Here is a 26,612-nt window from a genome sequence, read left to right as displayed (position 1 = left end):
AAGTTCAATGCTTCTGCTCTCGTTCCCTAGGTCTCAGTCTTCAGTTCCATCATCTTAGTCTGTGCCCTCCCCTGCTTCCCTCCTCTCTTGACAATACTTTTTCTAGAAACGTCTTCTGGTTTCTCGTAACTCTGCTCTTTGTCCCACTTCCACCTCTTGCAGCCAAGTCAGTCTCCCGGTAGGAAACTATTGCACACTCTTTCCATTGTGATTCTGAGAACCCTAAAGTCGTTTTTACCATTAGAAGACAGGATTCTACTGCAGTCGTTTTATAGATATATTCAGGTTTATTTTAAATGAAAAAAGGGAAAAATTAAAATCTGTGTTTTGTTAAATAGGCTAAGGAGAAAGAAACTAACAAAAAGCATAGTAAATTTGTAGGGGAAACATGTCTTAGGAATAAAATTTACATTTTGCTCATGTAAATCTTTTTGGCAGTAATCTCAAGGTTTTAGAAGTTGGGGATGTAGCTAGCTCAGTTGGTAAAGTGTTTTCCTAGCACAAAGTCCCGCTTTTTTATAAAGTAGATGTGGTCACACAGGCCTGTAATCCCAGCCCCCTGAGGGGCAGAAGTGCTCTGCTATCTGTGGAGTTCGAAGGCAGGTTGAGAAACCTGAAGTTCTGTCTTGACAATTGAAAAACAAACAAACCGGATGGTAGAGGCTCATTCCTTTTATCCCAGCACTCAGGAGGTAGACGCAGGCAGATCTCTGAGTTCAAGGACAGCCTGGTCAACAGAGTGAGTTCCAGGACAGCATGGGCTACACAGAGAAACCCTGTCTTGAAAAAACAAAAGGGGGAAAAAGTGTAGTTCATTATCTTCCAAAAATGTGATAATACCTTGAGATAAACTCATTAGATTTCCACTACTTTAATGATAATGCAAACGGGAAAGGTGAAGCAAGAGGAGAGTTAAACTCATCAAACAGTCCCGGCCCCAGTACAGTATGACTGCCACCTAGTGGCGAGATATCCTCAGCACAGGGGTCCTGACATGGTCCTTGTAGGGAAACTTGGTACCTTGCCACTGCGAGGCTCATCCCTAAACTAAGGCCACCACTGGGTGGCGGGAGTAGTTCTATTTTCTGCAATGCCAACTTTCATAGCTTCCAGGGTTATTGTAAGAAATGCATATCTGTTGGTCCAGTTTCAAAGAAAGTTGTAGAAGGACCTTTAGCGAGTCACAGTAGGACAGCCAGAAGCGTGTTGCTAAAGTCTGTCATTCCCGTTGGCTCAGTAAATAGCTGGTGATTTTTAAAAAGGCGCTATCGTTTGCTGGATTTTGAATCCCTGGGGTGAGTAAAGAAAGAGCAGTGGTCTAAGATAACGGACAACAAGCAAACCCATCCTAAGCCTGGCAGAGCAGAGCCACGAACAGCTCCATATTTCCAAGCCTCTGTTTCTCCCATGACGCTCTCTGGAAGTACCAAAACCCTCTCCTTCATTTCTTTTTTTTTCTATAATTTCTTTTTATTTTTTTAGATTTTAATATAATTACATCAGTTTCTCCCTTTCCCCCCTCCAGCTCCTTTCATTTTCCCACCTCTTGCTTTCTTTCAAATTCATGGCCTCTTTAATTGTTGTGTGTGTGTTCCTAAAGATATAAATACAGCGCTAAGCCCATATAATATTATGTATGTGTGCTTTGAGGGCTAACTATTTGGTTTTGCTTGGTATGTGCTTCCCTGGCAAAGACTATTTCTCCTGCTCTCGGCATTCCTGAGTCGCCTGCATTAGGGCTGAGGCCTCATAAGCTTTCTCCCCTCCACGTTAGCACATCTATGGGTGTGGTCCTTGTTCATGTCGTGTCTAGGTAGCCATGTTGGTGAGTCTTCCTGGGGTAGCTCCTCTGACATTTCTAGCGATGACCTCCCTGTAAAGTTCCTGTTTCTCTGGCTCTTCCAAATGTTTTGTCCCTACTGAGTCTGAGGTGCAGGAGTTGCACTGTGGATGCATCAGCTGGGATTGAGCACCAAAATACAGCACTCTGTATTTTGTTTAGTTGTGGTTTGCTGGAACCGAAGTTTCTTTGGTGAGGTGTGAGGATTATAGGTACCTGCTGGTATAAGAACAGATATTCAGGATGTAGTCAGGTTTGGTTTGCTCTTAAGCTGGTTTGGTAAAGTGTAGGTTCCCTTCCAAGAGCCACGACTTCATTTGTGACAGGTAGCTGGTTGGCTGGGTGCCATGGTTTCCCTCTTGTTGAATGGGTTCCCAGTCATTTGTGAACTCCAACCCCAAAGTGTTTGGAAATCTTGGTTGATCTGTCTCCTCACTCTTGCCAGCCCTGGTAATTTTAAAGTTGACCCATAATCATGTTTAATCTTATGCAGATGCCTCTAGGAAACCAAAACTATCACAACGACTACAGCTGGCCAGTTGCTCTGCTCGTTTTTGCTTATTGTCACTGACGTTGATTATCTCATAGATGAGGGTCAACGAAGAAGACAAAGCAAAGACAGGATAAGGCCGGTAGCATCCAGCAGAGCTCAGATGACTTGGCTGCATCGTGTTGAGTCAGCGGCTGCTTTTGCTGCCTAAACGCAATAACTGGAGAGTTGGAGGTTTCATTTCAGCCCATGCTTTCACCGTTCAGAAATCGGTGCCGAGATGATTAAGCATGACCTTTCCATGCAGATGGTGTCTCGCTTCATCAGCACGAACGGCACCTGTCACAGGAACCCTCAAATGCAGATGTTAGCATGTTTCAGGACACCGTGTCTTGAAGTTGGAAAGCGAGTGGCGCCGGGAAGGCTTGGCAGAAGGCGCCTAATGATCCCCGGTGGAGAGCTACTCTGCGGGTCTAGGAAACTAGGGAGCTTGAACAGTGCAGTGCTCTCCTGATTTCTGGAGTGATGTAGGAACGCTGCTGTCCAAAGTCATGTGGCTCCCTGTAACAGGAGGTTAAATACAAATGGTAAATACATACGAATGGTAAATACACACGAATGGTAAATACACACAATCCTGAGCATCGACACAAAGCCTATGTAAGGGGCGTAAGTAACTCTGAATATTTGTTTTTAAAAAGTTACTTATTTTCTTTACCTAATCAATAGATCAAGGGGAAAAAAGTGTGTTTCATCTCAACAAAGTAGCAAAATGTTGTGACAGAAATACTCAAGTTTGGTTCCACCAAGAGGGAAGTTTAGCCACCAGGAAATTCACGAAATCTAATCGGGAGAGTAGAGCTGGAAAATCCATGCAAATCTGCAGAGTGGGATCCACAAGAAAAGGCAAAACTTATGAAGGCTCTTGACCAATGAGAAAGAGTTACCCAGTGGTGTAGGGGAAGGACATTCTAAACACAAGGAGAGGCAGATAATGAGCTTATGAACTCCTTTAAATTAAATTAAAATGTTCATTATAACCTGCAACTCAAGACATCCTTTTATAAATGACCTGTGTTATGCGAGGGCCAAGCAAAGTTTGGAGGCATAATATTTTATTATTCTTTCAAAATTTCTTACGAGTCTATACTATATGCTGAGTGTATTTCCCACTCTCCCTTCTCCACCACTCCACACTCCTACTGGTCCTCTTTGTTACCTATACAATATTGGATTTGCTTTCATTTAAAATACATATACATAATTTATGGGACTATATGAAATCCTAGAAACCACAGACGAGAGAAAAGACACAATATTTGTCTTTCTGAGACTAGCTTAATTCACTTCATAGGATGGTCTCCAGCTGTATTGTCTGCCTCCATTCTCCCACAAATGATGTAATTACGTCCTTTGTATGATGAAAAATAATTCTATTGTGTATGTAGAATATATCTTCCTTCTCCATTCCTCTGTGTGGGACACCCATTTTGGCTTCATAACTTCACTACTGTGAATATTGCAGCAATATGGAGTCAAAGCCCTTTGTTGTTAGTTCTTTGAAATTTTCATATACTATGTTCTCATAGTATGTATCTGTGCTCCCATTCACCCAGCTCTGCATCCCCTCTTTTCTTTCACCCATGAAGTCCAATTTGTGCTGTTGATGTAGTCTTGGATGTGTGGTCTTCCACCGGAACATCATCAACTCACCAGAGACCACACTCTTAAAGAAAACTTCCTCTCCTGGTAGCTCTCAGTTGTCATCAACGCCTTGCCTAGGAGTGGTCCTCTGTGTCCACCTTCCCCTCCACCTTTGGACTTGGGACCGTTTAAGCATGCACAGATTTTGTGCAGGCTGTCACAACCACTGTGAATTTATACGTGCAGCTGCCCCGAGAAGCTTCTATTATCAGTAGATAGCGGTTACCATAGAGACCCACAGCTGGTCTAAATGAGGAGGATTAGTGATGGCAGAATGTTCAGCCCTAAATGGGACATCTGTATCATATCCCTTCCTCCAAAGGATCAGAGAGGACATAACAGCCCAAGAAACAGAGGCAGTGGAAATCTACAGGGAAACAGTCTCCCCGACACAATAGTTCTTCTACCTTCTCCAACGTCTGCTGTAGAACAATCCTCTGTATGCTGTGTAAGTATAGGTCGCTATGATTGGTTTAATAAACAAGCTGACTGGCGGATAGGTGAACAGGATAGAGTCGGGCAGGAAAGCCAAACTGAGAATGATGGGACGAGGAAGGGAGGAGTCAGAGGAGTCGCTAGCCAGATGGAGAGTGAGTTGGACACACATAATGGGAAAGAGGTAAAAGCCACAAACATGGAGGCAGCATGGAACTTGCCCACAGAATTAGGAGGACCTACTGTGGACATCACCTTGGGGAAATGGCCTGCAGTGAAAAATGACTGGCACTTATTTCTGTAGCTCTCAGCTCAGTGTAAAATAAAGACTATCCTATTCATGAGTGGGGAGGACAGGCAGGTAGAAACAAAGAGAGGGCTCATGATGGTTAGTCTTGACTGTCGACTTCATTGGCATTAGAGACATGTAGATTAGTAAAACATGTGTGTGATCTGTGTGTTTTCGTCGACTGATGGATTCAAAAGTCGAACGGATGATGGAAAAGTGGATTATGGAAAGCGAGCCTCAGTGATGGGTGCAGTCACTGGACGGGTGTCTTTGAAGGGTACGCCTTGGTCCTTCTTTCTTCTTCTTTTGTATCCAAACTGCATGCTGCACTGAAAGTCCTTTACACAAGCCCACCGCCGTGGTGTCGGCTTCACTCCAGACATGAGTGATGGAGCTAGCTCACCATGGACTACAACTAGAAGCCCGGATAAACCTTTTCCTCTATGTGTTATTTGTTCAGATGGCTTGTCACAGTGCCAAAAGGCTGACTAAATGGGGTACCTCCACCCTTAGCTGTGGTAACTTTGGTTCATGGCAGTTGTGAGAAAAAGCATGTGGCCTTTATTTCCCATCTGCACTCAGGGAGCTATGGAGATAAAGAGGCCATGTTTAATAACAAACAGTAGCAGAGGAGCTCAGAGGATGATTCTCTCTGTTGATGGTGATGGTGGGCTTGTCAGGTGACTAGACGAAAAGCAGATGTTGTGATCTCTGAGCTTTCTGTAAAGATAAATAGATAAGAAAAAGCAAAGGCAGTCTTCCCTACCCTCATTAGAGGAGTGCAAATATTAGATGTCTTTCTTCCAATGAAGCATCTTCTTTTATTTGGGGTATTGTTTGTTTGTTTGTTTATTTTGAGATAATGTCTCATTTTGTAGTCCTATTGGCCTGGATAAGAACAGTCATGATATTAACGTGATAATTTAAAGAAAGGTTTACCAGATTTTGATAAAGAAAATGTTTCTGAAAAGATGATGGTCAAAGGGATGAGGAGACGGTGCCGAGGATAAAGTGCTTCCTATATGAGTGTGAGGACCAGAATTCGGATCACACGATGCATCTGAAATCTAGTCAGGAAAGGAGGCTGCCTGCAGTCCCGGTACTCAGAAGGCAGAGATGATGATCTTCAAGGCAAGCTGGCTGGTTAGACTAACCAGAACTGGTTCAGAGGGAGACCTTGCTTAATTAATAAAATGGTAAACAATCAAGAAAGACACTTGACATCAGTTTTAGGCTTCCACATACCTGTGCGTGTGTGACCACATACAACACACACACACACACACACACACACATGATGATTCTGATGTGGAATTTCCCTCTGTATGCTGTGATTACCATTAGTAAATAAAAAAAACTGCTTTGGACCTATAGCAGGGCAAAATTTAGGTAGGCGGGGAAAACTAAACTGAATGCTAGGAGGAAGGAGGCAGAGTCAGGAGAAGCCATGTAGCCACCACCAGAGACGGATGCCTTTAGCTAGTAAGCCACAACCTCGTGGTCATACACAGATTACTAGAAATGGGTTAAGATATAAAAGTTAGCTAATAAGAATCTAGAGCGAATGGGCCAAGCAGTGATTTAATTAATACAGTCTCTGTGTGATTATTTTGGGCCTAAGCGGCTGGGAACCAACAAGCAGCCTTCACTCCAACATGATTCCAGATGAAACTCATTGGTGGAATGCTTGCCTTGAGTGCATGAGGCCCTCAGCATAGCCAAAGGGGGGAAAATCAACAAAGAGTAAGATAGTCCAAAATTGTTTAAACTACTTTCTGCATACATACCTTGAGAAGGTATTTGGAAGCAAAAATGAGGTTCCTTAATACAAAAAAAAAATTAAGGTTTGGAGAGAAATGGCTTGGTAGTACTTACTGCTCTCATAGGTGGTCATGGTTTATTCTCAGCACCCACATGATGGCTCACAGCTGCCTGTGACTCCAGTTCCTCCAGTTCCAGGGAATCCGATGCCTTCTTCAATTTCTATGAGCCTTGGGCACATACAAGCATAAAAGAAAACAAAGTAACTCATAGGCATAAAAGAAATAAATTATGAGAAAAGCAACAGCTTATGTATCTAATATAAAGTGTGCTGCTAAATATGATCTAGTTTAAATTATGCTGTGAAATATTTCTATGTACACCCAGCACTTTGTAGACACCAACTCTTAATTGTGGTAGATAGGACTGAATGATACTGGATGGGTAGATCCGAGGCAGGGCTAGGAAAGGGGGGACACCTAGAGAAAGGGAGGGACACACAGAAGGCTGTTATCAAAGGAGAAGGCAATAGATGGGGAGCAAGATAAGAAAGGGGGCCAGGATTTATCCCTACTGCATGTACTGGCTTTTGGGATCCTATTCTCTTTGGATGTATACCTTGCTCAGCCTAGATATAAGTAGGGATGGCCTTGGACCTTCCACAAGGCAATGTGCCTTCCCCTCTCTGAGGATTAGAGGATGGTGGGGTGGGAGGGTGTGTGGAGGGAGGAGAGGAAGGAGTGGGAACTTGGATTGGTATTTTTTTCTTTCTTTTTTTTTTAAACCTTAACTGAATAGGTTTTTTTTTAAAAGATTTATGTATTATGTATTCAGTGTTCATATATCCCTGTAGGCCAGAAGAGGGCACCAAATCTCATTACAGATAGTTGTGAGCACAAGTGGTTGCTGGGAATTGAGCTCAGGACCGTTGGAAGAGCAGGCAAAGCTCTTAACCACTGAGCCATCCCTCCAGTCCAGTAATTTTTTTTGATCTAATAAATTAAAAAGGGAAAAAAAAGGAAAGGGAGCCCAGGAAAGTTGAGAAAAAGAGAGGGGTCATAGGCTGTTACTTCCCCCTAAAAAAAAAAAAAAAAAAAAAAAAATAGAAAAAAATGGAAGCCCCAGAATGTGCTAAAATGGGAACGAATGAAGAAGGGAGTCAAACCCTGAACAAAGGACGACAGGAAGGGAGAGGCAATCTGCTGCACTGGCTGTCCTGCTGTCCTGCTCCCCCTGATCAGTGCTCACGGTCCCTCCCTACCCTACAAAAGCACTGTAGTTGCTTTGTGTGCTCAGTTATGTGTGTGTTAGCAGGGGTGATTCTTTCCAAGACTGTCTCTGGGAACCGAGGAATTTCTCAGTGGCAACCAGAGGAAGCCAGGGCCCCGGGGACCACTGGGAATCAGAGACGAGAGGAAGACTCCTAAGGAGACAGTAGCAGCTTCTGACTACTGCCGCTGTAGAGCATGCTCTCCCCAATCTTCATTCTAGCAATTTCCTTATGATACCTAATGAACTAGCCCCCTGGAGAACCCCAGTTCATCATGGGATAATGGAGGAGGTACATGCAGGCAGGAGGCTCTTTATACACCCACTCCCGCCCTTCCAGGCCGATGGAATTCACCCATGTATAGAAGTCTAGATAGCACTGCAACTCCAGCATACATCACTCCACTGAAGGCCAGTGAGCGCTAATGTGACCTGCTCCCCCTCAACAGAGGACCAGACAGCTGCTACTCTGTAACTTTCTTTTGAGGTCTTCTCACTGAATCCCTTCCCTTGTTTATTTATTTCTGTTGTTTTGAAACAGGCTGGCCTTAAAGTCACCATGTGGAGGAGGGTAGCCTTGAACTTGTGATCTTTTTGCCTACCTCCTAAGTGCTGGGATTACAGGACTCTCTTTGGTGTTGTGGATGGAACCCAGGGCTTTGGGCATGTGTGTGACATGAGTGTGACAGCCTTAGCCCCCTGTCCTTCTTCCATAAGAGAAATAGTAACTGTCCCCCAACCTAAGCTTCAAGGGGATCTTGGAAAGAAATTTGGAGACAGTACCAAAAACAAGCTAGGATCAAGTGGGACTGGTTGTTTGACTCTAATATTTTTTTTTATTTTTGGGTTTTTTTTCGAGACAGGGTTTCTCTGTGGCTTTGGAGCCTGTCCTGGAACTAGCTCTTGTAGACCAGGCTGGTCTCGAACTCACAGAGATCCGCCTGCCTCTGCCTCCCGAGTGCTGGGATTAAAGGCGTGCGCCACCACCGCCCAGCTAATATATATATATTTTTTTTTAGGACAAGGTTTCCCTGTGTAACTCTGGCTGTCGTGGAACTCACTCTGTAGACCAGGCTGGCCTCGAACTCACAGAGATCTGTCTGCCTCTGCCTCTCCCTCTTGAGTGCTAGGATTAAACGTATGTGCCACGACTGCCTGACTTTCTCGCTTTTTTTTTTCTTCCTTCCTTCCCTTCTTTTTTTTCTTTAACTCTGATTTTTTAAACCCACTCAAAAGATGTTTCTGATGTAGAAGTTTGCTTGGTGGTCCTTGCGCTGGTGCATGAGGTGGGTGTGCGCATGCGCCTTCCTCTACTTTTTGCCTGGGGGGAAGCTCCAGTTCGGCGTTCTCCGGAGAGTCTGAACTAACAGTTCAATCCTGGGTGGGTGGTCTTTCTGTTTCCTTTGGGCAAAAACTGCCTTGGTGATGCACTGTGGGTGTCAGAGGTGCTGCGAGTTTGCACACTTCCTGACTGACAGAACACCCCTGCCTATGCCTCAGGCCCTGGGTGGCAGTGTCAGTGGGAGGAGCAACCAAGTTTCACTTCCTCGCTAGTCAGAGCCTCAGCCACAGCAGGCTCCTGTCTCACTGAGGAGCAGTGTGTGTCCAGCCCTGGAGCCCATCTCTCTCAACGGCACTTGGCAGGGAGGCAGCCATCAGAAGCAAAGGAACGAATGGGCAGAGCGGAACTTCTAGGAGGGAACATGAGTACCCAGGATCCCTCAGAGCTGTGGGGTCGATCAGATGGAGGAGCAGACCTGCTCCAGGACTTGGGGTAAGAGCTTTTTCAAGGAGTGTAACTTGCCACTCCGTGTCAACGTTCCCGTCAATCAGTGCGTAGCTTCTGTATGTCTCTTTCCTCTGCCACCCCAATCTTCTACCTCACCATTCTATTGATTTGTGGGAGCTTGTTGGGGGGGGGGTGATTCATTGTAAAAGTGTAAGCTAATTTTTTCTTAAGTGAAAACAGTTTGATTGAGAACCTGAGACAAAAATGAATGGTTGGGCATCCTGTAACAATTGGGGCAGAAGTGGGGTGTGTGAGTGGAAACTCCTACTTTCTTTGATAGTGTGCTCGTTTATCGCTACTGTGGGGCTGAAGAGTTCTGAATGCTGACTCTTGGCAGCGAAATGGGTCACAGAAAGGCCACACTGTTGCGAGTAAAAGGTTGTTGGTTTTTTTATTCCTGAAGAAAAAGAACGAGGAAGTTTGCGCAGCAATCTGGTCTTTATGGTTCTTTCTTCTGACATGGCACTTGGGAGCTCTTTCGTAGACTATTTTCACAGTCTCTGGAAGGGCAACACACCCTCGTAGCCAGCCACAGTCCAAGAACTAGGTAGCGACAGCTCGGATTCAGAGAGGTCGAGAAGGTTAGGCTAGGTGGGACCATCAGAGCGCATCAGAAGGGAGCCTAACATGAAAAGGCTACTCAGAGAGAAAAAGGGGCTTCCTTGGGGACCGAGCCTTGCACCCAAACATTGTGCTTCCCAAGAGAGGAGATGCTGGACTTGCTGTTTATAAGTAGCTGGAATCCCTCATCGCCCGGTGACATAAGACCTACTGTGTCATCGCCTGGTGACATAGACCTACTGTCATCTTGCAAAGGATGAAAGTGAGCCCCAAACCCTGTTTTTATCGGTCACATCAGTGAAGTAAAGCTGAGAGCACCTGCTAGAGGCCCCCTCCTCCTCTGAAGATAGGTGGAAATCTCTGTTTACACTGAAGAGATTATATGGTTTGGGGTTGTCCTACTGTAAAATTTCTCACGGCCCTCAGCTGGCTCAGCAGGTAAAGGTACCTGTGGCTCAGCCTGAGCTCTTTCCCTGGAACCGGGGCTGTGGTGGAAGGGAGAGAATTGACTCCACAGAGCTGTCCTCTGACCTCCACGTGAGTGACGTGGCAGGCAGGTACCCACATACTCACACACACACCATGTACACCTCTAGTAATAATAAATTAATAAAAATTCTAGAAATAGCTCTCAATAATTCTTTAGATTTAAAGCTAAGGTCTTGGCAAACCAGACTTGACAGCTAGGATTTTTAATAAAGGAAACTCCTCAAGAGGCCATCAGAGTCCCAGAATCTCTTTGTGACTCTCTTTGACTCTAAAATAGAAGAGGTAACAGCTCTTCTGAGAGCATCCAAACCAGGGTTAGAGGCAAGCAGGGCAGCTGCTACCTTTCTGCCCAGCTCTGGAGGCTTTGTAGCTATGTTTTCGGGCCCCTTAGTCCACTGAAGTATGACACCCCAAAGGAGAAGTCAGCCCCAGAAAATATTCGACTCTGTCTCTTTAATTAAATCCTGAAAGCAGGATCTATGCTTCAGAGCGCTGAGCACAGAGGACACGAATGAACCTGTATGTCTGTGCCCGGTGTTGACACAGATCCCATGGCAGAATGAAGCCACTGCAGGTGACCCATAGGCTTCTCTCCCTAAAGAACAAACACCTGACCCCAAGTCCTGAAGGCCTGAAATCAGTTGTGTGTGTGTGTGTGTGTGTGTGTGTGTGTGTGTGTCCAGACATCTCAACATCAGAAGACCTGGATATTTTCTCGACTATCAGAGTTTGGCTTCAAGAACAACGCAAACTCCGGTTGTAGAAACTGTTCTACAGCATGGGGCTCAACCTTGTCTGTGCACAAGACAGGCAAAAGGACATTTTTATTTGGTTATTTTTTTCATTCTTTGCTTTATGACTGGCACGATTCAAGGTAACTGAGGACGACTTGAATTTCTTAGTCTTCCTGACTCCACCTTTCAAGGGCTGGGATCACAGGTGTGTGGAGCCACGCCCCATTATATCAGGGCTTCCAGTATTGGAGGCAAGCGCTCTACCAGCTGAATTACTTCCTCGGCCTCTGTTTTGTTTCAATTCTTGGTGCCCAGGCCATGCATGGCACACACACACATACACACAAATCTGTCTCTTGGGTGGATGGACATCTGTTTCCTTCCCCTACAAGTATCTAAGGCAGGACTGAAATTGAGAATCAAGGTATACAGAGTATATTCTCTGAAGTATTAAGTACAGTTTTAGCATTTATTTTAGTTCTGTTAGGTGTGTCCCTAAATTTCGAAATCACTAGTAAGTTCTCGCGTTCTGTTTGCGAGTTTGGGACCTTGTGGCTAATAACTTCATGGAAGTGCATTTTGCATGTAAATTCACCCAGTCACTACTAGCATCTTTTTGCCTCCCTTGAAAAACAGGAAAGAGCATAGTTCATTTCAACGTAATCAATGGTCTACCTGTGTGGGGAACAAGAAAGCCTTGATTTCTCGAATTCCCCTACTTCCAGACACTGGCCTGTTGGAGCTTTTTGCTCTGCTAAGGAATAAGCAAATAAATGAGACTGCTGGTGATTTAACCTCCGTCCTGCAAAACTGAATATCTAAACACCAGCAGAAGCCACTCTTGGCCCCCGGCACCCCAGCGACAAGCTCTTCATAGGAGATAACCAGAGGAATCCTGGCAAGGACCTGTTGCCTCTGGCCGGATTCTGAATATAAATGAAACTCAGTCTTTGAAACTTTAATCCACTTTGGTGACGTCTGATCTGTACCAAGCCAGAATAATCCAGTTTTTTCGAAACTCCATTTAAAAAAAAAAAAGATTTTATTTTTGTCATGGATAGATAAAAGATGTCTAGATTTAATGACTTCAATTTTTAAATCATTTTAATGAGCTTCTTCAGTTATTAGATGTTTCTTTTTTGTTGTTGTTTTGTTTTCTGCGGTGCCAGGGATGAAACCAGGGACCTTGTGTGTTTTATATAAAGAGATAATTCAGTGGAGGCGTACACCCACAGAAAGGGGTGGGGACTAATCTTGGTTCTATAGAGAGATAATTCAATGGAGGCGTACACCCACAGAAAAGGGCGGGGACTAATCTTGGTTCTCTAGTTCCCATTTTTCTTCAGGCTCCTGAATATGTCATTACTGTAAATTAGACCCAGAACTGCAGCAAATCCATCCCTGGCCCTTCCAGAACACATAGGAACACTGGCTGTATAGTCTCTAAAAGAGACATGGGCCCCCACAAGCCACTCAGCTCCGTTAGAGTGCCAGTCTAAAAGCACTTATTTTCCTCTTCAGTCCATTAGTGAGCCCCAAAGGCGAGGGGAAACAAAGCCCTGTTTGTTCCAGAGGTGTAGGAACAGGGCAGGCCCAGGCAGGAAGGGAGGCAACAAAAGCTGGCTCTGTAGGACCAGCTATGTGGCGGTGGGTCAGGCACTGGGAGGCTCTGCACACTGGCCACCCAGCCACAGCTCCCCTCACCCAGCACACCAGCAAGGACCACAGGACTGTCAGAACCCCCAGGGCAGGAGGTGGTGTTGGGTGGGTCTTGTGTCCAGTCTGTAAAATCTTATCTGAAAAGGGATTATAACCCAGCCACAGACACTCCTACCGAGAGCAAGGACAGGGGAGCAGGCAGGGCCCACTTCAAGTCTACCAGGACATACAGGCACGGGGAAAATGGTGGGGAGTCCTGTGGGTCTTTCAGGATTCAAAGACAGGTCCAAGGAAAAGCTCCAGATGAGTCTCAGAGGAGCTTTTAATGGACAGTAAGGCAGATCCGGCTATCAAGGGAAGGTGATGCAGGAAGGACAGCCGTTGGCATGGCAACTTCTGCCGACATCAACGAAAGTGTCTGCAGGGGTTAAGATGGATGTAGATTAAGCCTCCCTATGAACCTTGCCTGGAAATTCAAAAATAGAACCGTCCTCCTCATTGATCCTACTGCTGTGTTCTTTCTAAGAGTCCCTGGAATTTGAGCTAACAGCTGCCAGGGATACATACCCCTCTCCTTACTGAGTCCATCGGCCCTACTCCCTACCTCAGGCAAATTACACAGGCGTTAAGACTGAGACCCGGGAGTTGGCTGATTCCAGTCTGAAGCTGATGCAGCTATCATTTCCAGAGAAACGTAAAGCAAAGATCTGACTCTTCAAAAAACAGCTGACTTCTCCTCAAGGACTGACATTTTCATGAGGATGAATCTGTTCAGGAGACCTAAACAGTGCAAAGCTGAGATCATAGGTTATGATCTAATTTTAGCTTCTGAAACTAGATGGCCCACGGTACAGAGAAAGACAGGGAGGGAGAATTCTTTTTTTAAATGGGAGTTCACCTGTTCTTAAAAATATTTGCAAAGTGGGGAGCGCGCACGGGCACTCCCAGCAGTTGGGATGCTGAGGCAGGAGGAAGGCTGGTGAGTTTGAGGCCTGCCTGAGCTAGATGGGGAGGCCCTGTCTTTCAAAAAGGAAGGGAGGAAGAAAAACAACCTTTGTTGTTTCTTATATGTAAGAGAAAGCCAGAGGTCAGAAAACAAAACAACAACAAAAAAGTCAGTTTTTAGTAAAGGTACAGGTGACAAATGATTTTGGCTTCATGACTTCACCACAGCTGCTCATACACGCTATTGTGACACTAGACACACATAAGAGAACACACACACACGGCGTGATAGTGCACACGCTACTGTGACACTAGATAAACACAAGAGAACACGCACACACAGCGTGATAGGGCTCCAACCAAACACTAGCTGTGGATAATGGCATATGGATTTTATATACTTTCTCTTTCTCTCTCTCTCTCTCTCTCTCTCTCTCTCTCTCTCTCTCTCTCTCTCTCTCTCACACACACACACACACACACACACACACACACACAAACACTTTTCCCTAACCATTTCAAACTGTCCAACCATCCTTAGCTCTCAGTCCATACAAACCAAACAGTTGGCGGAACTGGTCCTTGGCTGGCAGTTTGCTGGCCCAGGAAATGGACAATGATAAATGCCATGAATTCCCCTTACAAGGCAGTCAATTTGTGAACCCTGATTCTGGCCTCCCCAAAACACACTTACTCCAACTTTACATGTAAGGAGTCTCGGGACCTGAGCAATCCAACTGGCTAAAGCTCCAGGGTGGTTGGGTTCAATGCAAGCGCTTATTTTAAAAAACAGGTGCCTTCCCTGTGGTGACAATCATTAGCCATGCTCACCTACTACACCCACTCTGTGACCCTCATGACATTCACAGTGCTCTATTAGGCAGTGTGAGGCATTCCTTTCGGAGATACAGCTGGTGACTTTCAAAGCCAAGTGAACTGGCCAGGTGGCAGATGTAAGCAGTGGGGGCTGATGGCCTCCCGCTGTGCATTTCTGCTTTGTTGAGTCCCCCCCAATTAAACAATCATGGTGACCGGTAGGTCAGTCTTGCCGGCTTACCACGCACAACGGGGTCTTATGGCCTTTGCCTGTAGGAGCATTTAATTCACATTTTGCTGGTGTTACCCACTCGAGAAAGTGAGGAACCTATTTCTTGCCATATGCCCAGGTTTACAAAACCCACATTCTTGACCACAGAACCAACTTCCTAATTTTCCTCCAACTTCTCTTTTCATTAAAATGGTACACTTTTTGGTACACATGTGAGCTGAAGGAAAAAAGAAAGTTCTATAGCTTCTAGAAATCAGCACAACTTACTATAACTATAAAAGCTGTCTGTCTTTCACTGCTTCACAATAGATAGGCCGTATGGACCGGCCGGCATCCCAGTGAGCCAGAACCTTATTCGATTCTGTGTATGTTCAGTTTTCTGGGCCTAGAAAAGAAAACAAAAACAAAAAACAGGCTAAGAACGTTATCAAGTCAGGAAGTGTCAACAGAGATGTGACCCCCGGGAGAGTGATGGGGCTTGTTTTTCTATGGACTATTCTGAAATCTTGAATTCTAAAAGTAGAAGGCGTCTCTTCCGTGGCTGTTTGATGTTGTGTAAGCAGTGAACTGTCTGGGATGTTTTGGTGCTAGCGCGTTTCCTCTTAAGTTGGCTTCTTCTTTTCCTCCTGTGGGTGATTCCCTTCCACTTAAACATTTGGGAAGCTGCCCCACAGGTCCCTAACATTGGGAGGGGCTGCTTGGCTGCATTCTTTGCTCGTCCGCCCATTCATAAACCCGGCGATGGAATGAGGACATTGTGCAAGGCTGGAAGGGTCTGGAAGGAAAGCGTGGACAGGACAGAAGCAAAATGCACCCTGTGCACAGCAAGAACATGCAACAGTTTGGGCTGAGGGCCTTACGCTGCCTGGGAAACACTCTGTCTCTGGAAGGACACGATGCAGGGGGGAAGGTGGCCCTGGATGATGTTTGGCAGCTGAATAAGAAAACATAGCACGTTATAGGGATGGGGTGGGTACAGGTAGGGTGGGGGTCATGAGTATAGAGATAGGCTGACAAGATTGGAGTACTAAGACATCCCAGGCCCCTCCTGGAGGTCGCATTCAGTCTGGCTAGCTCTAGCCAAGCGGCCATCTGGCTCCTGTGCTATTTCACTTTCAGAACCAGGCCCAGAAGGCTTTTTTAAAATTGTTTTTATTGAGTTATACATTTAGGTCCAATCCCTTCCCTTCCTCCCCTCTCCCCTTCTACTCTCTACCATGATCCCCCCCCCTCATACTTCCAATTCACTCAGGAAATCTTGTCTTTTTCTCCTTTCTTTGTAGGTTCATGTCTCTTAAGGTCCTCTTTGTTGTCTAGGTTCTCTGAGGTTGTGGACTGTAGGCTGGTTTTTCTTTGCTTTATGTCTAAAAGCCACGTATGAGTGAGTACATATTATATTTATCCTTGGTTTTTAAACCCTTGCTTGATTCCTGGCTCAGATAGTAACCTTTTCACACTCCGGCTCATGCTACCTGTTCCTTGCCTGGAGCTGAACTTAGTCTTGGCACTGCCGCTTGCCCTCCTCCAGATACTCTGTGGCACACTCCCAACCCCACCCAGCCCAAGCTACCCAACTGGTATCTAACCATGCTATCTGAATTCTATAAGATTTGCACCTTTAAAACGCATACGTGTAGCCATTTAACTTTGACATTAGGATTACATGAAAGAATGCTGTATTTTGGAGACACTTATGAGATTATATAGGCCTGGCATATCATGGTTGAAGGAACCCCAAAGAGAGGGCTTCCTCTCAGACCCCACATTAGGCACAAACCACACCCAAACACCTGTTTTACAGAGAGATCCTTTATTGAGTGGGGAGGAAAAGTTAAATCGGATGCTTTCTGACTCAGGCAGAAAAACAGCAGCAAATGACCTTGCAGGTGTCATTCTAAAGAGGAGAAAAAGGGGAGGTCTGTGTTAGAAAGGGCAAAGATGTGGTGGTGGAGGAGACAGAGGATGAGGGAGAAAGGTAAGGGGTAGGGATAGAGAGGAGACAGATGCGGAACACGCACTTGGCGGTTTATAAAGAAAGGTAAAGGGGGAACCCTGTGTTAGGATGCGGTGCTTAATTTTATTTGGACATGTTAATTAGTGAACCAGCAGCCTCAGGAGAAGAAAGTGGCCAAATAAGGGAATAGATTTTGGTGGCTAGCTTGAGGGATGTAATCTAACGTTTTCTTCAGTAAGGTGGAGGGGATAGGGAAAAGGGCAGGGCCTGCCAGAGTCATGCTCCAGTGGACTAGTGTCCCTTCAGTGATACGTCAATGTTACTTAACAGTTGCTCATCAAAAACTATATAAAAGAGAGCAAAAAGTTAAAAATGTCTTCTCCCTCAAGAATGGGTACTATTGGGCCAGAGAGAAGGCCCTGTAGGTCAAGGCAGTTGCCACCAAACCTGACAATCTGAGTTCGATCCCTGAGACCCATGTGGTGGAAGGAAGACTCAATTCCAACAGGCTGTCCTCTAGCCTCCACATATGCCATGGCATGCCCATACACACACACGCATGCACACATGCACACACAGACACACACACACACACCTCTCATATACATACACATACACATCTCTCTCATACATACATACATCTCTCATACACACACACATACACACCTCTCTCTCACACACACACCTGCACACATGCGCGCATGCACACACATGCACGCACACACATGCATACAAAATAATGGGTATTTTTAAATGGAAGCATTCTTTCAACTATTTATCGCTCTTCTGTGTGCTTGAAGGTGTTTATAATAAAAAGTTAAAATTATATTGATCTGTTAATTACTAAAATTGGGAGATGAGCCAGGAAATGGTGCATGCCTTTAATCTCAGCACTTAGGAGGCAGAAGTAGGTGGGTCTCTCTGAGTCTGAGGCCAGCCTGGTCTACAGAGCTAGTTCCAGGACAGCCAGGGCTGTTATATAGAGAAACCCTATCTCAAAAAATAAAAAAAGGAATTGGCAAATAAAGACATTAGTCATTTCTACCAAAACAGCATGTCTACCTAAAATGACATTGTTCAAAAATCTCTCCTGTATTATAAATATATTTTTCTGTGAACACACATGTCACATACACAGCTGAATTGTATTCATGATTTTGCTCTGGCTTTTTGGTAGGATATCCATTATCTTGGTCTTTGTTAAAGCAAGTGCTGGATCTCATCTTGGGGTGGGATCTTGTTAAACTTAGGATACTGGGGTTAGTCTGGATTCCAGAGGGTCTAAGATAGATCTGATTAGCAGATGATATGGACTTTTTGGATGCTTGTAGAAAAATGGAATTAATTGCATGGTCATCACATTGTATTTTTGAGTAGGACGATGAGGTAGCTGGGCGTGAGTGGCCACGGTTCAGGAGCCTAGAACGCCTCAGGCAGTTCATAGATTGGTGAATGGGAGACAAACTGCTGACCCGAATAAGGGATGTGGGCGGGAGTCAGGCACGCCATGGAACACTGTAAGTGACTCACACCCCAGAAAGCGGAACTCTACTACTTTTGAATTCTTTTGTTTTGTTTTATCTTTGTGTATCCCCACCCCCCACAGCGTGAATTTTTTTTAATGTAATAAAAGACGTTGTGAAAACCTTGAGACTCACAAACACCTTCTAATTCCTTCTTTGTGTGCTACGTGCTGCGTATTTCTAAAGCTGCCTAGGTTTGTATCACTGCTCCTATTGTCCGGACTCACACCTGTGCCTTTCACGTTTTGGGGGTGACATTTGAGCCTTTGCAGGTGTCAGTGCTATGGTATTTGGGAGTCAGGCCACCTATTTCACCCCTCCTTTTGGAAGGGAGCCCCTCGGGAGCAGGGCTATAGGTCGTTCATTTTACCTTTTCCCTGCAAGCCTACCTTTTGTCAAAGAGCATAAGTGCTAAAACTCAAGGCTGTTGACTTCAGCCTGGTGATGTCATACTCTACTTACTCAGTCCTCGTCCATCCAAGGCTTTTTACTGGTGAACTAAACCAATACCAGTTGGAACCATGTAGTAGACATGAGCTGGAACAAGGATCTCCCTGTCCATAATTTTTACATTCCTTGGGGTTTAGGGCTCATTCCTCATACCACAAGGGTAGGTTGCTACTGGCAAGAGTAGTCCTAAGACAGCTAACCCCGAACCAGCACTTTCTGAGCGATACAAGAGCGAGCAGAGAAAGTGTCCAATCCACTTGATTTCCCTCAGGGGCAGAACCTTCTGAGGGATGCTTGGATTTGGAATCCTTGACCAGTCAGCACAGGCAGTTTCAAGTTCCTACCCACAGAAGGCTTTTCCCAGGGCAAACTAAGCGTTTCCTCTTTCACACTTTCGGGGAATGATGCTCTCACACTGTGCAGGCTGGCCTGGGGCTGAACACAAGGACTGCGCAGTTTCTAGCCTAGTCTCCAGTTAGCGGCTACGTCCTTCTGCCCTTCCAGTAGCTAACGCCTCTGGGCTTCTCTTTGTGTGACTGCTGTCTTCTCTGCCTCTGTTGTCTAGATGGCTGCGTCACTATCTGTGTGTGTTCTCTTGTTGGGAGCTGTGAACCCCCAGATCCTGAATTTCTTGTAAACAACTTGTTTTCCCCGATCTGAGTGCCTACAGCTGCTCTGAGCACGAGACCCTCAGGAGTTGCTGATGTCAGGGAAGTGGTTTCTGGTGGGTTTGGCTGGGGCCTGGCTATCAGTTAAGGATCCCTATATAAGCTGCCCCTGAATACAATAAAGGGGGCATTCTTGGGGCATTCTGGCATCAAGGATGACCTGTGTCTCTGTCTGTGTGTCTTTGTGTGTTTCAATCTCCAGCCCCTTGCCCGGTTCACAAACAGTATGGTGCTGCATTCTCTAAGTTCCAACTGCACAGAACATATATACTTCTGCCTGGCTGGGTGAGCTGTGGGATCCAGTGTTCTCTGTCTAGCTCTCTACCCCTCCCTTCCTCTTTCTTCCTCTTCCTTTCTTCAATCTCTTCTCTCCCTTGATTCTACTTGGAAGTAGGTCCTGATGAGAGAACTCTCGCCCACCCCCAGCCCTCCTCTTTCTCATTCATTCTTTCCCTAATTTTTTGAGATTTGGGTTCACTCTGTAACCTAGCCTGGCCTTGAACTCCTAATCCTGCTGTCTCGCTCCCTTGCCTGCTGGGATTCCTAGCCAGCAGACGACGTCCTGCTGCATCTCTGTCCCTTTGGTTCCTGCGTCTCTGAGTCACTGTATCTTTTCTTCCATCCGTCTGTGTGCTTTCATCTCCCGGAACATCCAGCTTCATTCCTCAGATTCCAATAACAGGTTGATCCTGTGGCTTCAGTTGCTAGGTATTTGTGTGCTGTGCCTCTGCTGTTTCCTAGAGCCTGGGACAACTGGCCTCACTATTTAGCTCTCTAGTAGGGCATATAAATGGGACATTTAGAGCAATGACATGGGAAGTCCCAGCCACGCTGATTCCATCACCAAAAACTCCCTGCTGGAAAGACCGTGGGGAGACTCAGCCTCCCCCAGACAATGTGCTGCGCCTACCTGAGCTGTTCTTTAACTTCCTCAACCCTGTGTAGAGCTTCTGATTGCCTCTCTCTACTTGAGAAGTTTAGCTCAACCCCGTGGGTGTGTGCCACACTTCTGTAGTCAAGACCATCTTGTCTTGGATATAGCCTGACTGCAATACCAACCGCAGCACTAAGAGCTCTTGAGCTAAACAAGAGATGTTTTTATCCGACATTGACAATCTCTGATTGGCACAGAGAGAGGCCAAGAGCTTTGCCTTTCCCACAGTTGAAGCATCTAGCACCGACTCTGTGTCCAAATGAACACAAATGAAGCCAATGCTCAAGCAATCCATTTGGAACAACTCAGATCAGATCAACCCAAGAGAAGACAACTTGGACCAGGGAAGCCCAGCGAGGTCATCTCATGTTTTGGCATCACCGTCTTCACAGGGAATGTGAAGCCAACCCGTAGGTTCAACCGCAGATCTGTGCCGTGGCTTTAGGGAAGGAGAGTGGCACAACACTGCATGTTGCAATGTTTGGGGAGTGTCACTGTCATTCAAAAATGAGGGCAATTTGAAACAGAAGGAAAAAAGAAAGAAACTGTTGAGTTCATGTGCTAGCTGTTCAACTCCAGAGCCTTTTAGCTCCTTTCCTACAACCAGGGGTTTCTATTCCTGCTTTAGGTTTAAATGTATGGCCCTTTATAACTCTAGACAGAATCCAGATCTGCTCTTTGCCAGGAAGGGGGGATTTAATTAAATATGTGAACAATCTGAGCCAGGCAGTGGTGGCACATGCCTTTAATCCCAGCACTTGGGAGGCAGAGGCAGGAGGATCTCTGTGAGTTCAAGGCCAGCCTGGTCTACAAGAGCTAGGTCCAGGACACGTTCCAAAGCTCCAAAGAAACCCTGTCTCAAAAAACCACACACACACACACACACACACACACACACAATCTGTAGTAGTGGAGCCTTACCTAACATGTGCAAGATTCTGGGTTTAACCCCCAGTACTGCCAGGAAGGAGGGGGCAGGGAGAGGGAGGAAAAGGGACAATAAACACCCTCAATGAATATGCAAACCAGCAGCTTTTCTTGCATTATTTTGCATGGCTCCCCAACATGGACCCAGTGCTTCAGCTAGGCATTCTCCTTGTCCCTGTGTGTTATATGTAAGTTGACCCCAATGTCTTTGCTTGTGTACTTTCCTCCTAAGATGTCCTTTCTCTTACTACCTAACAGGTCAAATATCCGTTCTTAAGTTTAGATCATGATCACCTTCCTTCATGAAGCTTCCCTGGATCTTTCCTGCCTCCCATGTAACACTAAGACATCAGCCATGAGGGATTTCTGGTTGTGCTAGTCTGAAGACCCTTCTCCTATAGGTCTTTGCCTCTCTCTTTTCTCCTGATGTCAAACATCAAACTCAAAGCCATTAGGGATCCTGAAGTAAATGAAAGGTCTTAGGATCAAGGGTCTTTCACATTTATGTTTCTCAAATTCCTAGCAGGGTAACTATCATTTAAGCCACAACAGGTCTGGGGACAGGAATATATATTTCTAGCAAGATGTCAGGTGCTGAAGAGGTGGCTAGCCCAGATTTTGAGTAGCAAGGCTTTGCATTGATTTCCAGTGGCAACGTCATTAGTGGTCTGGTAGTGAATTTAGTGGTTTATATAAATATTTGTTCAAAATAAATATAAAAAATAGAAGTAAATAGAATATAAAAAGGATAATATTTTTCTTGTAACATTTTCTTTTTTGATTTCTTTATTTTGTTTGTTGTTGTTGTTGTTGTTGTTTGTATGTTTGTTTTGAGAGGGTTTCGTTGTGTGGCTCTGGCTGTCCTAGAACTCACAGAGCTCTACCTGGCTTGGGTGTTCTTTTAACAAATATACACAGGTGTGTATGTGCGTGTGCATGCATAGTTGTGTGTATGCGAGCATGCAATGATACATACCGTGTATTATTTCAAAAGTTTCCAAGTCTTTTCTTCAAAGGGCAGAGCATAAATGAGACATAAACTTAGACCAGCAAACTAAAATACTAAAATCCAAAGGACAACGTCGCTTAGTGTTTGCAGCATGCTGGAGCAGCCTCCCCAAAGGGTCTAGCCTGAAAAGGCACTGGGATGAAGGCAGGCAGGGCTGAATTGAAGGCGAGCTTTCTGGATCCAGCCTGCCTGTGTTTTCTGTGGTTGAATTTATTTCCTGCACCTTACTGAGAGGCAGCTATGAAAACTATTTAGTGGGTGGGTGTTTCCTAATTTGCTACTGCAGCAGGGAAGAGATAACACCACTGTTTCCTCCAAGGTCAACTGCTAGTTTTGATATTCTTACAAACCCAGGCCAAATGTGCTGTTCAAGTCTGATTGTCTACGCTCTGTTAATGCCACAGACCTTGAGACACAACTGTGCTCTCATGTAAGGAAAAAAGGTGACTTATAACACATTACTTCTAAAACACAGTTACCAGTAGTAATTTCTTCACCTTGTTTCTCTACAGAAAGTAAGACCAAAAGACTTGAAGTAGGAAAATAAGCCTTATTCTAACCTGCATAGCCACATACTACCAGTGGCTAAGGGAATGTCTTGCATATTAGTGGTATATAATTTAGTAAAGTTTGCAGCTTGTTCTTTTTTTCAAAAGTTAAGAAATTGGGAAAATGTATACTAGAAGGTAATATCTCAAGACATGAAAATAAGGTTTTCTCTCTGAATATTTTGACTCTTGGTATTGTCATCTTGACACATAACAACCGGAAGTTTCTGCTGGCAGGGGACCACATGGTTCCTAAGCTAAAGCATTTGGAGCAGCTGGAGCCACTGAAGAAGAGAAAGCATGGCCTCTTCTCCCAGCATTGCTCGCTCTGTTCCCCATATGCTTGGCTCCAAGATGGATGGATGCTCATTAGCTTATGTCTTCTCTTAGCATTGCCCGCTAGTCACCTGGTTCCTTACTGCACTTGATTCTAAAAGTATCAGTCTTACTTTTAAAGACTTACTTTTAAAGTCTTACTTTTAAAGAAGAGCATGGAGCAGGCTCAGGCCACCTTGTGTGTGCCCCATGGCAAGACCAGACAGACATGGTGACGCTCTGTTTGGCACATCAGAACTTAGCTTTTAGATAGAATGCAAAATGCAAAACTTAAAAGGTCCTCAGAGGGAATGAGAGCTCTGAGTGGCAAAGGAAGCAAGAGTCTGTGATATAAAGGGAAGGTAAAGGTGATGGACAGAGAAGGGATACATCCCGGGTGCTTTCAGCCACTTGTGTAATTCCACCTACCAGAGGGTTCTGCTGAAGAAAGGGCCACTAGCAATTGCAGGGTTAGGAAACCGGTGAAGTGCGAGACATAGGGAGCAAATTCCTTCCACAGTCTCACGTTCACTCTTCACTGCCCAGGCTGACGCTTTGTGCACAGCCACATCACCACTGATGCCCGTGCTGTTAGCAAAAAGATGTTCCTTCAGAGCCTCCTTAACACCATTTATCCCATCATGCCGGTATTATCTGAAGGACTGGCCGTCTCTGCCTCACCATCACCAGAGCCCTGGGACTGGAGGTCCCTGCAGTTGGCAACTACCGCCCTACCTAGCTTTCTATTATCTGAAGTAAATGGAAATGATACAAATTAGAATAAGGAAAGGTCACCACAGCGGAGGAGAATTCACTAGGTGTAGCCGAGTGATTCTCGCCGCTTCGTGACAGTAACTAACCTACTGAGTACTGACGTATCTCACTGGTGTGAACATGAGCAGTTCTCACCACTGGCCTGTGATATACAGCTGTTATTACTCTGACTTTGGATATAATGGAGCTGAGGGTCAGGCTGGTGAAACAAATTGCCTAAAGTCTTGCTTTGAGAGAAAGGCGTCACCTGGATTGGGACCCACACAACATGGCGCCAGGGTCACTAACCCAGTTACCACACTGCACTGCCACAATGATGTATTTAAAGACTAAGTGAAGGACCTGTCACTAGGATAAAGGCCCAAGGTGCAGAGCCATGGCCTAGATTGTTCTTTATCCTTGTAGAATTAGGTATCTGTCATTGAAGCCAGAATTGAATGCTAGCTAAATTCATGCATGGGCACATGAGACACAGGTGTGTGGTAAACTGTCTCCTGGAGAAAGAAACAGGGAAACTGAGGCTCAAGGATAAGAAAAGGGCTTTTGTTAACTGTCTTCCTTTCACCACATATATGCATTACCTTTTCTAAACCACGAAGATCAATTGAAAACACAGGCACATGAAGAGATCAATTTGAATCTCCTTGGGACTTTCCCAACTCCTCAGATATTCGTCAACTTGAAACAGTGTTTGACTTGACAGGCCAGTGCTCATTATGAACATCAGGGTTTTTTGTGCCCAGCCTCATTTTTCTCATGACCATGGACTGTAGGGCAGTTTGGTTTCCTCCCCATAAAACTGCCCTGCGCTTGGGAAAAAGTGAGAGAGGACAGAAGAGAGAGGAACCTGGTCAATGCTCTTACAACTGTTTTGTTTTTATTTCTTTTTCTTTTTCCATTGTCATGCTTGTGTGTATGTACACATGCTTGCATGTGTGTGGACACGTGTATATTACGAAGGAGTGATGTGAATGTGAAGGGTTAGTTGATGTTGGGGAATCCTTCTCCATAACTCTTCCACGTTACCCACTGAGGCGACATCTCTCAGACTCAGAGCTTGTGGGTAGGACTAGTCTTGTGAGCAAACTTGCTCTGGAGATCCCCTTTCTCTGCCTTCCCAGGGTGTAATGACAGGCATACTGGTCCATCTCCCCAGCATCTGCTATGGCTACTTTAGCTTGGGCCCTTTAAACACTATTAGTTTACTGGGCCGCCTCACAAACTGGGTGGTTTGGCCAAGAATAATCCTCTCTCACACAGCTTTGAGGGCTACAAGTTCAAAACTGGGGCATCTCTGAGGTCAGCTCCTTCAGAAGGTTGTAAGGAAGACCCAGTTTGAGGTCTCCCACTCTCTGGCTGCCATCTTGGTCACACAGTATTCTCCTGCATGGAAATCTCTCCTCAGCTTTCCCGTTTTACAGGATTCCAACCACACTAGATTGAGCCCACCAGTCTCGCCTCCTTTTCACTTCTCTCAAAATAAGGTCTCATTCTTAAGAACTGGAGGTTAGGACGATGTGGGACCGTCAGAACATAATTGGCCTGTATCACGCTGCTATGGACCTCTTCCTTCCCTCACACTCATCCAGGGGCTTCCTTGTCCTCATGCTGGGATTGAGAGGTTGGCCTCTGGCATCCTTAAGATGGAGAATATTGCTAGTTAATCTTTGAGAGGAAACTCCAGAGAAGGATCGCCCGTGGCTCATCCCGGAGGAAAGTGCTGTTCTGTTTTTTTGTAGGTGGTATCACGGCAACCTCACACGCCATGCAGCTGAGGCGCTTCTCCTCTCCAATGGACGTGATGGTAGCTACCTACTAAGGGACAGCAATGAGCAGACCGGACTCTATTCTCTCTCCGTGAGGTAGGTGCTTTAGGACTTGGTAGATGTCAGTCCCATCCGTCGATTGTTCGCTTTACAGCACTCAGACTGCCAGACAGTAAGCACTCCCTGATTCCTGCTGAGTCACCAGATTAAAGGATTTCAAACTCGGAATAGTAAGACTGTAAAGAAATCTTCTCAGGGCTGGAGAGATGGATCGATGGTTGAGAGCACTGGGCTCTTGGAAAGGACCCAAGCTCAGTTCCTGGCATCCATACCAGGCAGTTCACAATAGCCTGTAACTCAAGCTTCAAGAAGATCTCATAGATCTACATGGGCACTTGCACTTACAGGACACACACACACAGACACACATGCACATACACACACACACACACAGGCACATACACATCTTCCTTATTCCATTCACTAGCAGGAAAAATGTGTCAAAACCAAAAGAGACTTTGGAAATTATTTAATCTCAACCTGTCACTGGACACCTGAAACCCAAAGCGGTAGGCTGTCTGGCTTGACTCAATCAACAATGAAAACAACATTGTCATCCGAGTTCCCGGACTCAGCTCCTTTTTGCTATTCCTTTCTTGCCTGAGAAAAGCCAGAATGATTTGTAACCCTGAGTTTTCATAGTCACAGACTCCAGTAGACAATGTGCAACT

At 45.4% G+C, this 26,612-nt stretch overlaps 1 protein-coding gene across 1 annotated transcript in view; it reads left to right on the top strand.

Moving 5' to 3' along the window:
- Positions 1-9,375: 9,375 nt before the first annotated feature.
- Dapp1 (dual adaptor of phosphotyrosine and 3-phosphoinositides 1) overlaps positions 9,376-26,612 on the top strand; it is a 48,158-nt gene continuing 30,921 nt past the window's right edge. Inside the window, exons 1-2 of the mRNA XM_038311523.1 lie at positions 9,376-9,562; positions 25,855-25,977. Of these exons, the coding sequence (XP_038167451.1) occupies positions 9,462-9,562; positions 25,855-25,977 (224 nt within the window). The 5' untranslated portion in view covers positions 9,376-9,461. The remainder of the gene's footprint in view (positions 9,563-25,854; positions 25,978-26,612) is intronic.

The sequence above is a fragment of the Arvicola amphibius genome, chromosome 14 (assembly GCF_903992535.2).
Source record: "Arvicola amphibius chromosome 14, mArvAmp1.2, whole genome shotgun sequence".
In the NCBI taxonomy this organism is placed as follows: Eukaryota; Metazoa; Chordata; class Mammalia; order Rodentia; family Cricetidae; genus Arvicola; species Arvicola amphibius.
This window is presented reverse-complemented; position numbering and strand designations above follow the sequence as displayed.